The sequence below is a fragment of the Dendrobium catenatum genome, unplaced genomic scaffold (genome assembly GCF_001605985.2).
Source record: "Dendrobium catenatum unplaced genomic scaffold, ASM160598v2 fragScaff_scaffold_390, whole genome shotgun sequence".
NCBI lineage: Eukaryota > Viridiplantae > Streptophyta > Magnoliopsida > Asparagales > Orchidaceae > Dendrobium > Dendrobium catenatum.
Genome location: NW_021318852.1, coordinates 2,106,614 through 2,124,049, shown reverse-complemented (window position 1 = coordinate 2,124,049; position 17,436 = coordinate 2,106,614). Strand labels below are relative to the sequence as shown.

The 17,436-nt window shown below is 34.3% G+C and overlaps 1 protein-coding gene across 1 annotated transcript; it reads left to right on the top strand.

The window, feature by feature from the left end:
• The first annotated feature begins 13,994 nt into the window (after positions 1 to 13,994).
• LOC110108707 (pentatricopeptide repeat-containing protein At5g27110) lies at positions 13,995 to 15,791 on the top strand. The gene has a single exon (XM_020839465.1). It carries the CDS (start codon positions 13,995 to 13,997, stop codon positions 15,789 to 15,791), a length of 1,797 nt encoding a protein of 598 aa, XP_020695124.1.
• The last annotated feature ends 1,645 nt before the right edge of the window (positions 15,792 to 17,436 follow it).

The following is a 17,436-nucleotide window of genomic DNA, read 5'->3' as shown; positions in this document are numbered from 1 at the left end:
TATTTAAAGGAAAAATTTTATTTAATTAAATTTAATTTGTTAAATAAATAAGTAAAAATAAAATAAAATTAAATTAAATAATAATAATAAATGAATGTCACTAAGTTTTCTATGTTATATATCTCTATCATAAAGTGTACATGCATCCTAAGTCTAAGTTTTCTAAGACCTAGTCCTTAATTTTTTGTCCTTAAATGTCACTACTGTTATATAGGTGAAAATCTTTGTTATTACTAACCCTTAAGACTTTGCGCGTGTGTAAAAGAAGTTTGGGGATCTAAAAATAAAAAGTAATCCTAATTAAATTGAAGTTACTACAGGGACCTAAAGGAATGGTTCACGCACACCACATCAAGGGGTCCCTAAAGGTTTTCTAAGTTTAGAAATACTCATAGTCACCGGGGGCTACGACCCAGTGGTTCCGCCCGTAGCACCTCTACTCGGTTGGATAGAGGCGACTGACATCATTAGCTCCTTGTACTTTTGTTCCCTCGACTCGTACCATTCCTCGCAGTTCATGTCAATAAAGAAAAGAAAATAGGTAAACAGGGATTAGAAAGCACATTTAATAATTAATAATAAAAAATTGAAATTTACTAAAAATAAAGACGTACCTTTCTTTGGGCTTGAGTACCGGCTTTGTTGACTTTGCTTTTAAACATTCCAATTTTGAAAGTATACTTTATATCTATCCAACATTTACCTCGAAGTGATAAGAAAAGAAAAGCAGAAGGGGAAAGAGAATTTTTGCTTTCTTCAAAACTTCTATATTTCCATAATATATACTTTCACTCTTTCAAAAACTCACACAAATTCTACGTTTGCTTTTTCAAAACTCACACACTTCCAAAATTCACACTCCACATTCTCCACTACGAAATGTCTTTCTATATATACACTCCACTTTTACAATTCATACCTTTCACTTTTCTAAATCACATTATCACTTCTTAAAGTACACACTAAACTTTCATTTAAACAAAACACCTTTCACTTTTCTACTACAAAAATACTTATCCTTTTTTACATATTTCACCTCACTATTCACATACACACTTTATCCTTGCTTTTCACATGTACAATTTCCACCTTTCCAAAATATACAAGTTTCACTTTTCAATCCTTACGAATTTCAATCTTTCAAAATCCAAATATTTTCTAACACTTTCAAAAATATCTCATTTTCCAAATATACACGCACACACTTCACTTCTTACATACACAATTCTACCTTTCCAAAACACACAATATTCATCTTTCAAGATCACACACTTTTCCATTTACAAAACACACACAAATTCCAATTTCGAAAATATACACTTACCACAAAATCAAATACTTTACTTCTACTTGTCTTACACAATACTCTTCTAGTATACACTTCCACTTTTCCAAAATAAATACAATTCTCACCTTTTAACACATACATTTAACTTTTCGACACACATATTCCAATTACTTATCACATATACACACTTTATTTTAACCTTTACTTTTCATTTTCATACATTTTACCTTTCCAACATACACTTCACCGCTAAACTTGGCGAAGAAACTCTAATAAATGCAAGGGAAGCATAATTCCAGTGCAAATATTATGTAACTTGAACCCGATTCTAAATAAAGACAACAAACTTTATCAATTTACTATCATGACTCTCGAAAAGCTAAAAACACAAGCATAATATTCATTGGCCAAATTTTCAGAACAAGCACGGTTGCAGTCGTTTTTAGGGGAAAAAGCTTAATCAGGAAACAATTTTAAAAAGAGCAAAAACGCGGATCCTTTTGGCACAGTCATTGAATGCGCTACTTAAGAACGTGCATTCAAAGAATGCGCTAAACTGTTCAGCGCATTCTTGAATGTGCTGAACAGTTTAGTGAATTCTTTGAATCGTTGCACTGTTCCAACTGCCGCGTTGTTTCGTGATGCAACTGTGTTAATTTGTGCATTGACGTAATCATTGAACTGTTCTAAGTTATGATTGCCAAATGAAAAATTTTTTGTTTGTCAAATGAGAAGAAGTCACTTTAGGACAATGCGTTTTTATTTTGTATGTAGGAATTAGATATATTTTTAAAATATTTAGCCGTAGAGGGAGGTGTATTAAATTTTTTATATTTAAAAGTTATATTAAAAATAATTATATTTAAAAGTTATATGTGATGTAAAATTGAAAATAAGGTAAAATTGATTTAAAATTGGATTAATTATTTTCATTAAATTTTTTTTCTTTTTAACTTTTACTAATTAATTATAGTTAATATGGTTATTAATTACGAAGAAAATGTACCTTAATATCAATATACTTTAAAATAAATTTTAAAGTTAGGTAAATTATGTGATTTACTTAATGAAAAATGAGAAAAAAGGTGAAATAGTTATTAAAATAAGTTTAAAAAGTTATTTTAAAAATAAGGTGAATATGATTTAAAATTTAGTTTTAAAAATAAGATTAAATTATAAAACTTGTGTATTTATATTTAAATTGTTATTAACATCATTTGAACGTCAATTTATTTTTAGAAGCTATATTAAAAATAATTATGTATGAAATTATGACAAAGTATTGAATATTTGGACTAATAAATATTTATTCATCTTCTTCTTCTTCATAGAAAGATTGGATTGGGAATAGTGCGAAGAGTAATTAACAGAAGTTAATGAAAATACATGATAAGTTCAGTAATAGAATGAAATACATATCATTAGAATTAGAAGAAAGGTAAAGAAATTATAATTACGAGTGGCTTAGTACAATGCGCATACGAGCTTGGATTTGGGTTAATGTAGGACAACATAAGAATTTTTCTGTGAACTGCTTTTGGATGAGAAGCCAATCTTTGATATTTAAGAACTTCTTCTTTTTACCATCTATAATATTCAACTCTTGATATTTTTCTGATAGAAATGCATCTTGATAAGTATGTCACTCTTTGTAAAGAATACAATGTTGCACATCAGTTATTGGATTCTCAACATTAACCACAACAGAACCATCCTTTTCTTTTGTGATTTCACTAATTCTTGTCTTAAGAATACTTATAGGAGCAAAATGACCATTATGATCTTTAAACCTTTGTCGTACAAATTGCCAGCCCAAATCAGTAATAGTTTCTCCATCCACATACATGGGATGACGACATTTGATAACTTCATGATATGTATCCCATAAACTATCGTCTTCATACCAAGACCATTCATGCAGACAACATCGAAAAAATTCATTTGATCGTGATTTCTCCTCCAAGAATTCATCTATGGGATACGACATACATTCTGTCAATCGAATAGTACCATCATAGATCAACTTCTTCCTTGGAATAATATGAAGGAAATCCCTTGATGGTGAGCGCTTTATTTATAAGCTCCTTGATGATGATGACATTTCTAGCTGAATATTTAGCATATGCAATTTAGTTTGTCATTAGGATAATAATATTAAATGAATTATTTTAAATAAAAGATTTGAAGAACACGAGCGAAATTAATATAACAAATTACAAGTTAAGCATCAATTACGAACATGAATATTAATCATCAACATAACAACATGAAATACATTTAAAATTTATGTTCGAATAAGAAAGTAAATAACAACATAAAAGACAATTTTAATGCACGGTGATAGGAGTAACGCTGAAGTTACTGCTTCATGTTATTAAGAAGATATCATAGACGAGTTTGGAGCTGCGTTTGTGTAGGATAACAATTGAAGTCGATCTGGAATTGTTGTTGTAATTGCTGCCAATCTTCTCCATTAAGAAAATCCTTAGCTTTAGGGTGTTTAGAAGCTTGCATCAACTGTTTATAAGAATCTAATATGTGCTTATCATGGTGAGGCGTCCATTCAGAGTATAAAATACAATTATCTATATCCATCATAGACCTTCCCAAACCGGGTTCAATGTCATCATTTTTATGCCGACAAAGTTCTAGAATTCTATATTTCAGGAAATCTTTTGCCACAAGGTGGAGCTTAAAAATGGGAAAGTTTTCTTGTATACATTTTCAGCCTAACTCTCGACGTGCATTATTACCTCTATATTTCTTCTCTTTCATCGTATCATCATGTAAGTACCACAGTAAGGAATCGTCATTTTCATCCCAAGTATGGATAATACACCTGAATAGTTCATTTGATGAAACCCTAGCCTCTAGGTCCTCATCGACAGGATAAGATAAGCTTTCACGCACTCGTATGGTACCCTCCGTAATCCATTCTTTGATTTATGTAGTGCTGCTAGCCTCGGAATTGTTGGAGTACATTCTTGATTACTGATGCTGAAATGAAATTTTTTGGAACTGTCCTTGAGATTTGTAGATTTTACCTTTATTATTTAATACAAAATAAGGAAGAAACAAAATTGAGTACGTGCAAAAACAAAATTCTTTTAACTACTAGATATGAGTTATCGAGCAATTTAATAAGAAGATTTCATAATATGAAGAAAATTTTATAACAGGTAGTCATATCCCAAAGATCAGCACAACAATATATCTCAAATCTCATACTATCGATGCCTAGGCAGTGCCCCACTCCCTGGAATAAATCTATTTGGTGCCCTTCGTCTTCTCCTCTATAATTGTGGCTCCTCTAAAACCTCAGTCTCCTCCTGCTCAACCTCAACACGTTGCTGTGAAAGTTGTGTACCTGGTTCCGTAGGATAACCTCCCGTTAACATAATGTCCTGCTGCGCTGGGGATGACGGTAATCCTACTGATGACATCCAGTGTGGAATGGCCATTGGAAATAATGATTGTCCACTGGTTTGGTCGTATTGTCTGTCATAATAAATTTGTCCTGGTTGAGTAGACTGTCGAACGTGCGGGCTCCAATGTGGGGCTGAAGTACCTGCTCCCATGTAATCGTAGGCCATGGATGGTGTATGAACGGAATGCCGATGCGGGTCCGGCACAACATTCCGTCGGTGCCTACTTCCCATCGACCTAACAGGAGCATCTAAAACAGATCGTCTACTATGCTGCTGGCCATGAGAAGTCTCCGTATGTTCTCTCCTTTGTTGCTCTACCTCCGTGGATGTATCGAAGGTAGTGTAGTCGATATAAACTGATTGTTGAACTCGGGCAGACAATTCAGCAACCTGATCTATAGCCATCTGCAATGAACTAGCATTTTGCCCCCCACCCCCGGCTAGTGGCTCAAGTATCGCAGATGATCGTATATAGTAATCCGCCTAAAAAAATACATATTTTTTAAAGGTCTTGTAAAAAAAGTAATAAATTTTACGTAGCAATTCAATACGTACCACTAATCTCTCGCTAGGTGATCGAGGAAAGAAGGTCTCTGGAGGCTCAATTTGAGGTTGTAACAGGTAGATAGATGCCCAAGATCTATACCACCGTAGATAAGCTCCAACTTCTCGGTTGCCTGTCCCTGTTACTGGAGTGATGGGTACCACGTAAGCCCTTCTGTCCTCCCAGATTTGGAGGTAGTCACGGTACTGTACTGTCCAATCTTGATCTGCTCGACCCCGACCATCAATGCGCCTGAATGATGGATCCATGGGTTCAATTTCAGTGGTTGGTAAACCTGAAAACTGTCTTACAACCCGATCTGGAAGGTGCCATTCTACACATTTCCAACTAATAAGCGGTACTCATGCCCTCCAAATCTCTTCTCCATCATGATACTGTAATGGATGAGCAGCTAGAACTGTTTGGGTATATGGAGTCATGATAACCTAGAAATATGTGACAGAAATTATGTTATAATTTTTGAGCAAAAATATATTATTTAAATAATAAGACTTTTATTATACCTGATTCATACGCAACCCATCAAACTCATCTCTATACGTCATTGTATTCCCTGCAGGTAGCTCACGTATCCTATCTTCAGCCCACCTATAAATGTGTACATACCATTAGTATTAAAATAACAAAATATCTTTTATTAACTAAAGCATACGAACCTGCAACCTAATGGACGGCCGGCTAAGTCAATAATCTGAGGGACTCGCAGTGTCGGTCTACCAATGTACAATCGTTCCCAGGACCAAACTTGCAGTAGTGCCACACATCCGGCTATATATGTCCTCGTTGGTCTTGTCGCATAACACAGCTCCCTATAAAGATGTGCAAGAACGGCACCACCCATTGACATCCTACTAAAGCAATGTGATAGTCATCTCGCCGATTGTTAAATGAAATGTGTTTGTTAATGGGCACCATCTCTCCACCAGTGCCTGAATTAGGTTGTGATCCAACCTAATAAACTGCAAATGCTTGAGATTTTGAAATCCCAGGTTAGTCAATACGTAAATCATCCGTGGGCACTCAATTGGCCATTCCCTAGCCATTCGCATATGAGTTGACGATACCAAAGGAGATGCCTGAAAATTTCAAATTAATTAAAATTAAAATGATATTTATGCATGACATAACTAATAAATAATGAAAGTTATTTAGTTAATATACATGATCAGGATCGCGCGCCCTGTGAGACTCCCCCAGTGATGCAATACTAAGTTCTCTTGGGACATTTTCATCGGCAGTCCGATGAGATGAGCGTCGGCCTGAACGCGCACGTCTAGATCTGTCGGCCATACCTAGTAAAAATAAAATCAATAAATTTCATATTTTTATTGTCGGTAAATTTTTAAAAAGCACAATATGTTATAATTAAAGATTACCTTGATGAGGAAGGATTATGCGAACAAGTTGATCTATTGTGACCTGTTTGTTTGCAAAATCCACAAGATTTATTTGAACTACTCGACGGCTCATCCATCGTGTTACAAAACCTATTCATTCGTGGTCGACCAGCACGACGTCTAAAAGTTGGAGCCAGTAAAGAAATTAATCCATGCTCTTCATTAAAGGCGGGCCATATGTCTTTCGGGGGGAAGACATGAAATAATTGTGAGTACGTAGCGATGTAGTTCTCAATCGTAAAAATTGGTGATACAAATGCATTATGATCCCACCGCCTAGCTCCAGCTACTGCAACGACATGAACGCAAGGGACATGATAAAGTTGTGGTCTCAAACAAGTGTACGTACTGGAGGCTGCATTTGTTATCTCAACCTTGTTTGCTCGGGAAGATGTATCACTATTACCCTCACATGTAAGCTTGAGCTGATGGGCCATCAGCTTGAGCATCACTTGTTTGCTCAACCTCCACATATATAACGACAGTATGTGTTCTTGCCTCCTTCAACATGTACTCACATACCTCATCATCGAAGACATTGGTCGTAGAAATTCCACCATTATCTCGAATACGACATGTGAGGGTAATAGTGTTTGTTGTTAAATTTATCCTTAGTACACGCATAATCCTTAATTTTAACATTTCAAGAGTAATTATTCCATCGATGAGAAGCGATCTATTTCTTCCGCCAATATAAGCTGGTGTGAACTCGCCCGAAATACGTAACTCACTATCAAAATATAGCAACAACCGAGACATACTAAGAAGATAAGAGAAACTTATGTAAATATTTTGCTGATAATATAAAGTTCAAATTGTCTTAAACATTGCCCTACTTATATGTCAATAAATTTTAAAGGTCCTTGGATATCTTTAAAACTAATTATGTTCATAAGAATTGTATTTATTATACCTCTTTAATTAGTAAAAGTCAAAAAATATTTAAATATATTTTGAGGTTACTTATGACATAAACTATTTATATTCTAATATCATCTTCAATTTTGTTATGATTTGATTACAATAATCAAATGATGTTTTCAAAAAATATTAATGTTCAACACTAATTAGAACATTCCATTTTAATTATAAGATCTGGATAACAAATTTTTAGTTTCTGTTAATCTATTATGCCATAAAATAAAAAAAAATTATTATGTCAACTTTTAATTGCTTTTACATTAAAAATCAACCAAACAAACTTTTTTACATCTTCAAATTACTTTTATTCACAAAAAAAAAATTATTTCCCATTATTTATAGGATCGTAAGAACTTTTAATTGCTTTCATATCAAAAAAAAAATTAGAATATAAAGCTAAACGCTAACGATTTTCTTGACGAAGTAATACGAAAATTGTCGCAAATTAAGACTACTCTAAATGTCCTCCCAACCGACCCATATAAGTCATGACTACTTATAATTTAATTAATAAATACTTGTTCATCATCATAAAGTGCATTTATTACCAAATTATTATACCTTAAAGATCTAAATTTTTTGTTGACGAATATATTTAAAAAAAAAGTCTTTTTCCTTGATAGAAATTTTTCAGAATTATCCCTTCAATTGAGCACATTCTTTTTACAAATAATTTTTTCTTACGAAAAAATTCTTTCCACGTTATTTAATATATTAAGAACCTATGTCAAAAATTACGCTATAATAAAATTTATTTTCTAACTATTCGCATAAAAAATTTTCATGTGAATTAACTTATTTATTTTTAATTTCATGAACAAAAAATACAAATATTAATGTTATTACAAACTAAGTTAAATATCAGAAAAATATATCTTACTATCTTAAATTTTTATATAAACTTACAACCGACGGAAACCATCACTAACATAATCTAACATTTATTAAATTAACTTAACAGATATAGTACACTGGTGCTTTGCAAAAAATGAGCTTGCATTCTGATAATCTAAAAGAAATATAGTTAATTAAAATAATCATTTTTAATTGCATTAGATATTTACTGTTAAAAACTAATCTAAAAGAAATATAGTTAATTAAAAGAATATTTTTAATATGACATTCTTATTTTAAGTTAATTATACAATTTTTTTAAAGACTTATCTAAATCATTTTAGTTAATTAAAGACTTATATTCAAAGAAAATATTTTTTCTTAAAGACTTATATTTAAAGACTTATCTTTTTTTCTTAAAGACTTAAAGACTTATCTAAATCATTTTAGTTAATTAAAGACTTATATTTATAGACTTATCTAAATCATTTTAGTTAATTAAAGACTTATATTTTTTCAAAAAAAATATAGTTAATTAAAGACTTATCTAAATAGTTTTTCTGTACAAAGAAAAATAATCTAAATCAATACTCTTTCTTAACACTAACATTTATTTAAAAAAAAAATTTGAACCATGAAGTTAGGTTTCCTCTCGTTACTAAAATTACTTGCAATTACTACATTAATCAAAACTGTTCTTTTGGATCCTTCTTTGTTACTTACGCACAACAATTCGTATTTGCTTGAAAGCTATGGCAAGCCTTTATATTCTTAGGATTTTTTAAAAAATATATTAAAATGTTTAGTGATTATATTCAGCTATTTAAATAATAATAATTAGCCTAATAATGCAAATAAACTTATATATTAGGCCAAATTTTAATAAAAAAAAATGAGAAAACTACTAAATACCTCTTTCGAAAAACATGAGTCTTTTCTTTAACTTTTGTAAAAATTATTCTAAAAAACAAGTGCATGCGCTTCACCATGAATTGTTTTAAGTAAAAATAATAACTATTTTTAAATTACAAAAAATAAACTAATATTTTAGGAGATCATTCTTCTCTAAAACTGTTTTACTTAAATGTTTTCAAAGTACAAATTTTCAAATACTAAACACTTTTTAATGCTTTTACACCAAGTCGAATTCAAAGCTCTTCGCTTTTTAATGCTTTTTAATGTTTTTTAAACCAATCTCCACCATCTTTATTTTCCTTCTTAATTTTTGTAAAACAGTCGATCAAGGGAGAGTCAAGGCTAAGCAATTTCCAATAAATATATCATAATCTATCTAACAAAAACAATAAAACCATGAAGAAAATATATAAACGTGTCTCCCAAAATAAGCTCTCCGACCATACATTACCAACTTCAAATAATAAACAAAATATTTAACTCAGCAAGCCCCACAACGAACATACAAAAAAACTCACAAAATGATTCAACAACAGAAAAAATTAACAAATTACGAATACAAAATTTTTCTGTCAAAACACATGAACATTATATAAACTATAAACTCTGCAAACTATTCAATAAAATACAATTAAACAAAAAGTAAAGAACTAACCTTCTCTTCCTCTCTGGAGAATAAGTGAAGAGCTAATGCGGTGCCTTCTCCACAACACTCCCCGGCTTTTATAGTCATTTCTGATTATCTCCCCAACCACCTCAATCACTCCACCACACTGAATGCCACCAAACCAACAATCAACCACCGCCATGCACTGAATGTGCGAAATCAGTGCGGAATTTTCGGATCTGGTCGGGGAAACGACAGGCGCCAAGAAAAAAACAATAGAATGCGCCAGCTATATAAGCGCATTCTATGAATTACGCCAGATGTTTCGGCGCATTCTATAGAATGCGCGGAACAATTACACGCATTCTATAGAATACGCGGAATTGTTACGCGCATTCTATAGAATACGCCAAACGATTACGCGTACTCTTCAGAATACGCTTTTAATTACATTGTATTCTTTAAAAACGCCAATGTTTATGGCGTAGTTGCTGCTTCTCAAATTGTTTAGATACCACGCTGCTTCTCCTAATAACGGCATCAACCGTGCTGCTTCCGAAAATTTGGCCAATATTCATTACTTGCTCCGCCACCAAAGAGAATACATAAATAAAAAAAAATATTAGAAAATAGATTTTGAAATTAATCATCGGCAAAGCTCGAACAAGTCTAAGAAATTTTGTATGAAGACCAACTAAACTATAAGTAAGAAAATAATCATTCCAACTTTCATTCCTTCTCTTGCTGTCAAAAAGAGATTATTACAAGTATTGGAAAATAATGTGACCATTAAAATAAACAAAGTAAGACAATACATCCATCAAACTCCTCAACCCAAAATTATTTGTGTTAAAATAGGATTATTTAAATTAAGAGGAGATGATCCATACGCTATTTTATTAATCCTATCAGAATTTTGAACTATATAAAACACATCTTAGGGGGAGGAAATGTAGATCGAATTACTGTTTTAATTTAACAAGAAATAAAACTTATTTTTTCTAATTTACTTTAGAGAAAATAATCAAGGCATATCTCATTTTCATTTTATGAAAAATTCATAGAGGAGGATATGAATAAAATGTAATATAGAAAGGAGGAAGAAGGTTGAGAAGAAGAAATGAAGGAAGAGGAAGAAGGATAAAAGAAAGGAGATTACCTAAATTTGGAATGGCCGGGTCGGCGTAGTCGGTGGCGGCTAAGGTAGTGGATCGTCGTGCTCGGACAATGGAACGAGAGAGGGGAGATTTTCGCCTAGGTTTCTCACGCTTAGATCCGAGAGAAGCTAAGAGTTGCCAACTGGGATGGATTTCAGTTCTGGTTTTCTCGTGCAAGAGAGAGATCCGGAGAGAGGTTCGGTTCTATATCTGCGAATGAAGAGGAGATGGACTGGACTTTACAGGTTGAAGGGGAGAGAGGAAGTAGGTTTGTGCGATTTTTGAGAGAGTGCAACAGTGTGGGAGTTATGGGCTTCGTGCGATTGGAGAGGCGACGGGATGGAGCAGTTTCGAACTGCAGGGGAGATCGTGCTGGGTAGTGCGAACTGTTCTGGGCGAGAGAGAGAGAGAGAGTGACGACTTGGGGGGTTTCGGTTTCAGGGGTGTGCGAACTGAGCGAAAGGGTTGGGGGATTCGTTTCTTCCTTGAGGATTTCGGAAGAAAGGGCTTTGTGTGAATGAGGTCATGGGAGGAGGAGTTCGGTTGTGTGTGTGCGAATAGAGAGAGGAGACGGTGATCGTGGGATTGGGAGTTTGGATCAGCCTTAACTACAGATTATCCTTCTAATTTTAATTAAAATCAACGGTTAGGATTTAGGAATTGGGTAGGATTTGATCAAAATAAAAAAAAATTATTAGATAGAATTCGGGATTTAATTGATGAATTGATTTGAGCCCAACGATATATTAATTTGATCGAAAATAAATTAGATTGAGTCGATCGACATCGACGAATAAAAAATCGAGCCTGATTTGAGTTCATTTTGGAGTTGAATTGAAATTGGATTGAATTGATTTTGATTCGAATTGAATGGTAGGTTCGAGTCGACGCTACGTCAATGGGTATCCACCTAAGAGAAATCCTATGGGCGACGTCTACACTAGGCTACGAAGACCTAGATGTTAGAGTCGATTCCGTGGAAATTGACCTCGAATAATGAGGTCAACAATTACCATGGAACTATTGTTGTATTTCCGTCATTGGACCATCACCTAACTACAACCATTTTATCACAATTGTTCAACTATGACACTCCAACCACCATCATCCGATCAAAGCCATTCGACCACCATCCCCTCACTACAACTCTTTGATCTATATCACTTAATCATGATTCTTTAATTATTATAACTTGATTATAGTTCTTCGATCACTGTCACTCGATTGCGGTCCTTCGATCACAATTGCATGACTATGATATTTTGATCACAAGTTCACAACTACCTGATAACTATTAATTGACCATTGTCATCCCACTATGATTCTCCAACTATCATTGCTGGATTATGATCCTCTGACCACCGCCACTCTATTATGGTCCTCCAAACACTACTACTCAATTAAATTCTTTTAATACGGTCACTTGACTATAGTCCTTGACTTTAATCACCCACTATTGTCCTTCGATCATTGTGGCCCAATTATGGTCATCGAACTGCTATCGTCTGGCTATGGTTCTCTGACCACGGGCATCTAACTACAATCCTACGCCCACCTTCACCCAACTATAATTCTTCGACCATCGTCACCTAACTATGAACCTTCAAACTATCGTTTGGCCCAGTATCACCTACCATTGCTACTAATGTTAATCAAACTATCATTTATAAGATCGATGTACTGTATCAACACTAATTCTAACTTTTGATGTCAATATCAGGATTTAGGCTTGACATTTTTGTTTCTGATCTACAACTTCAAATACGTAGTATGGTTTATTGCATGTTTTTTTTACTATATTGAATCAATGTATTCCCTAAAAAAGGCCATTATTTATTGCCAATAAAAAGTAATAATATAATCATTTTAACTTGACTATATCCAATAGTTTTTTGCTTTTTCGGATTTTTCACATAAATACTCTATTATCTCTTACAAATAATGTACTCTTTTATCTGTGTTTGAATTGGATCTTCTTATAAATACTAAGATAACAAACTCTCTAACCTAGCACCCTGAATGTTTTGAGATGTAAACATGATTTTTTTAAAAATTACATTTTCCTTTATCATTTTTTTCTACTGCCTATAAATAATCACTATTGTATCAACATATACTGATACCAATGTAAACAAGTCGAGTTGAGCTAGGCTTGAACTTGAGCTTGATTAATTGATCGAGTTTGAGCTAGAACTTGAGCTTAATTTTACGAGTTTAGATCGGCTCACAAACCCGCTCATTTATTATGAAAAAGAGAACATTATTATGATTTAAATACTTAATATAATAAAATGATAAAATCAATGAAAAATTAAAATATAACTAAGAAAGAATTACTTTATAAAGTGAATTGAAATATTATTTTCAAATGCTAATAAATTTTGAAAGTGTGCTATATTAATTTATTTTAAATGAGTTGGCTCATAAACTAATAGGTTAAATTGGGAGTAGCTCAAATTTGCCATATTAGTTTGTTGAGCCCACTCATTAGCAGCCGACGCCGAGCCCGCTCACGGGTTTTGCTCTATTTAGGCTGTGTGAAGTGATGATGTTCTATGAGTTTGCATGCAAAGCACCTACAGAAAGCAGAAAACTTTCCGCCTTCTCTCTTCTCCAGTTCGACGATTCCAACCCTACGTGGTTTTCCTTCCGCAAATCCTCTCACAGCACGCATCCCCCTTCTTCCTCGATCCCATTCTCCCACTTCCCCTCTCTCTTTACTTCCCTCCCATTACCTAACAACCCAAACATCTCCTCTTTGGACACATTGTCATCAGTTCCGAAACTATACATATTTTACCAACGTCTTCCAGTGGAATTCTACCTTAAAAGCTCGAATCGATGCAGGTTTCTTCGAATGCGCTCTCTCTCTATTCTCCTCAATGCTGGCAGGTGGCGGCCGACCCGATCATTTCACTTTCCCTCTTGTCGCCCGAGCTGTTTCTGCCCTCCCTGGCCGCTCCGGCCTCACAAAGGAAATCCACTCTCTTGGCATCCGTCTGGGTTTCAGCGGTGATGGATATTTCCGCAACTCCTTGATTGGTTTGTATGGTAGATGTAAGGATATTGTATATGCTCGCAACATGTTTGATGAAATGCGTGATAGAGATGTGGTCTCTTGGACCACTATGATCTCTGGTTATATTCAGAGTGGAGACATCTTAGAATCCTTTAGACTGTTCCACGAGATGAGAACTTCTGGGATTGAGCCCAATTCTGTGACATTGGCAGTCGTTATTCGAGCATTTAAAGTTGAAAAAATTGTAGATGGTGGGAGGCAACTTCATGGTTTTGCAATCAAGAGAGGGTTTGGGAGCCAAGAGTTGGTCCAAAATTCTATTTTGACGGCATATAGCAAGATGGATTGTTTCGAGGAGGCAGAGAAGCTCTTTCATTTTATGGAGGAAAGGAGTTTTGTTTCATGGAATATTCTCATGTTGGCATATTTTTCAGCTGGGGATTTCTTCAAAGTAGTTGAATTCTTTCAGAGAATGATGGCTGAATTGTATCCTAGTCCGGAGACACTGACTCTCGTCATCTCGGCATTGAGCAAGTGCAGAAAACATCGGATGGGCCAGCAGATTCATTGCTATGCAGTAAAGCGTGGACAGATTGACATGGTTCTTCAAGCTTCTTTCATGGACTTCTATGCCCAGTGTGCAGATTTCGCATCTTCTTTTTCATTGCTTGAAGAAGTTGGCAAACTCAATTGCAGCACCCCATGGATAGTTATGATGTGGGCATTGGTACAAAGTGGGCAATTCATACAGGTTATCAGCTTATTTCAGAAAATGCAAAATTTGGGGTTTGAGCCAAATGCTGAAGCTATGAGGTGCTTGGTTACTGCATATACTCACTTGGGTGCCCTGCTGCTAGGAAAAGTAATCCATGGGTACCTGGTAAGACATCAGTTAAGTGCTGAATCAGAAGCAGAAAGGCTTGAAACATCTATTCTTAACATGTATGCTAAATGTGGTAATATCACTTGTGCGCGGAGGTGTTTCGATAATATGGTATACAGAGATATCGTGACTTGGAGCTCGATGATGGAAAGCTATGCCATCCATGGAATGGGATTAGAAGCTATAAAGCTGTTCCACCAAATGCAGGAAGCTGGAGTCAGCCCAAACAGCATTACATTCCTTAGTTTGTTATCCTCTTGCAGTCACTCTGGTCTTCTATATGAAGGTTGTCAGGTTTTCACTTCTATGACTGAAAATTTTGGAATAAAGGCAGATCTAAGCCATTACACTTGCATGGTAGACCTTCTTGCTCGAGCCGGAAAGCTTACTGAAGCCTTAAATTTGATTCATTCCATGGATGTGAAGCCTGATTGGCGGATTTGGGGAGCTCTTCTTGCTTCATGTAGAGTACATGGAAATATTAAAATTGGAGAATGTGTTGCTCAAAGAATGTTCGAATTGGAACCAGATAATGTGGGTTACCATATTATTTTGAGTAACATGCAAGCTGGTGGAGACCAATGGGCTAAAGCTGAAGGAATTTGGAAGAACATTAAGGAAATAGAGTTCAAGGGTAGACCTGGTTGGAGTTGCATAGAAGAGAAGGGGGGATTTTCCTTTTTTGTTGCTGCAGATTACTCGCATCAACGAGCAGAAGATATCTATGAGACATTGAAATATCTGGGTAGAAATGTTCAAGAGATCAAATGCTTGTGAAGCAAAATTTGCTGGAGATGTCCGATTGAGGAACTGGTTTGCTTAAATATGCTTTCTGCTACCAGATTTTTGTTCTCGAAACTTTGGCTTTCCAAGAATAGTAACAGAGGTATGACTGTCATGACTGTCAGTTAATGAAAATGTGCCAATATTTCCGAATGAAATTCAGTTAAATATAAATTACATTGAAACCAAACTCTGTGGCTTTGTTTGTCTTGCAAGAATTGGGTGGAAGCCGGAAGGTAATTTTTTTTTGCTTAAAAATTTTATTTTTAGTGTTTGATTTGAATGTAAATGTAATTGGATTTACCTAGGAAGTATGAATAAATGTTATATATATATATATAGTTTTAAGTTTCTCAATAAATAATAAAAATACAACAATAATTTGTTTTATAAATAAGATAAATAATCATTTTTCATACATTTGAAGGAAAAAAATCTTTCGTTCAAAAGTAATATTTCAGATAATATATGCATTTTTTCTATTTTCAAGTCTACAAGTCTACCTTTCTAATTTGAACAGATTGACCATAGAATAAAAGAAATCGTCAGGTATGACTCTTAATTCTATTAACATATGTTTGCATCAAAATTTGAAATATTTTGGTCAACTATTACAAGGAAAAATAAGCCAAGAGGTGGGCTGAAAGATTATTAAAATGTCATTAAATGGAATTAAACTGATATTTATTTGACCAAAATTAGCCAAATACTTGTATGCTTAGTTTATAAGTATCTAGTTTTATTCTAGATTTGCATCTCTAGCGCAGCTTCCTTAATATCTTCAACAATTTGAAATTCAGTTGGTTCCATAAATTTATGTTGGTTTGCTATTAGCCAGTTGATCAGTGGGAAGAAGTGCTTGAAACAAAATGCTACTTTATGGATTTTTTCTTAAAAAGCAATCATGTTGAAGTATGTTCTTTTCTAAGCAGCATGGTTCTGATAGATATTTGATACCTCATCATAATTTCATCTTGATTTACTCTCCATTAGCTGCGTGACAAATTATTTAACAACAAAGAAGAATTAGTAAGTATAACCTTAATGATAATGGAAATGGACTTGCAGCTTGTACAAATATTAGTGAAACTCAGCTTGTATATATGTAAGCTTTAGTGTATGTTGGCCAACATGATCACCAACAATTTCCACCAATATGGCAGCATAGTATTAGAATGGTGCATTGATGAGGAGATCTTGTTTCATAATACTAAATAGGTTTGCATATGGCATGGGTGGTGTTGCCTATGGTAGTTCAACCTAGTGTCGACTTTGTGCATGAGTGAACGGCATATTTGGTGTATTTGACGACAAACTTTTCGCATAGCATCTCGGTGATTTGGGCTAATTGCTTTTCTTCGCTTTTAGAGTGGAGAACGGTGAAGATGCAGTATTCTTCATTGGGGCGGTAAACGAGTCAAGTCGAGTAGAGTATCTACTTAATCGAGATTAGTTTATATAGTTCTTGTTGCGTCTAGGAATATTCTCGACGTAGAGAAAAATAAAGTTTAGCGTCTTAGCGTTGTACGAAGATCCAGCACGCAAGCAGAAAGAGAGAAGCAAAACATCCGATCTTTTTTACGTGGAAAACCCGAAGAGGGAAAAACCGCGGGGCCTCGTCCAGGTTAAAAGATTTCAC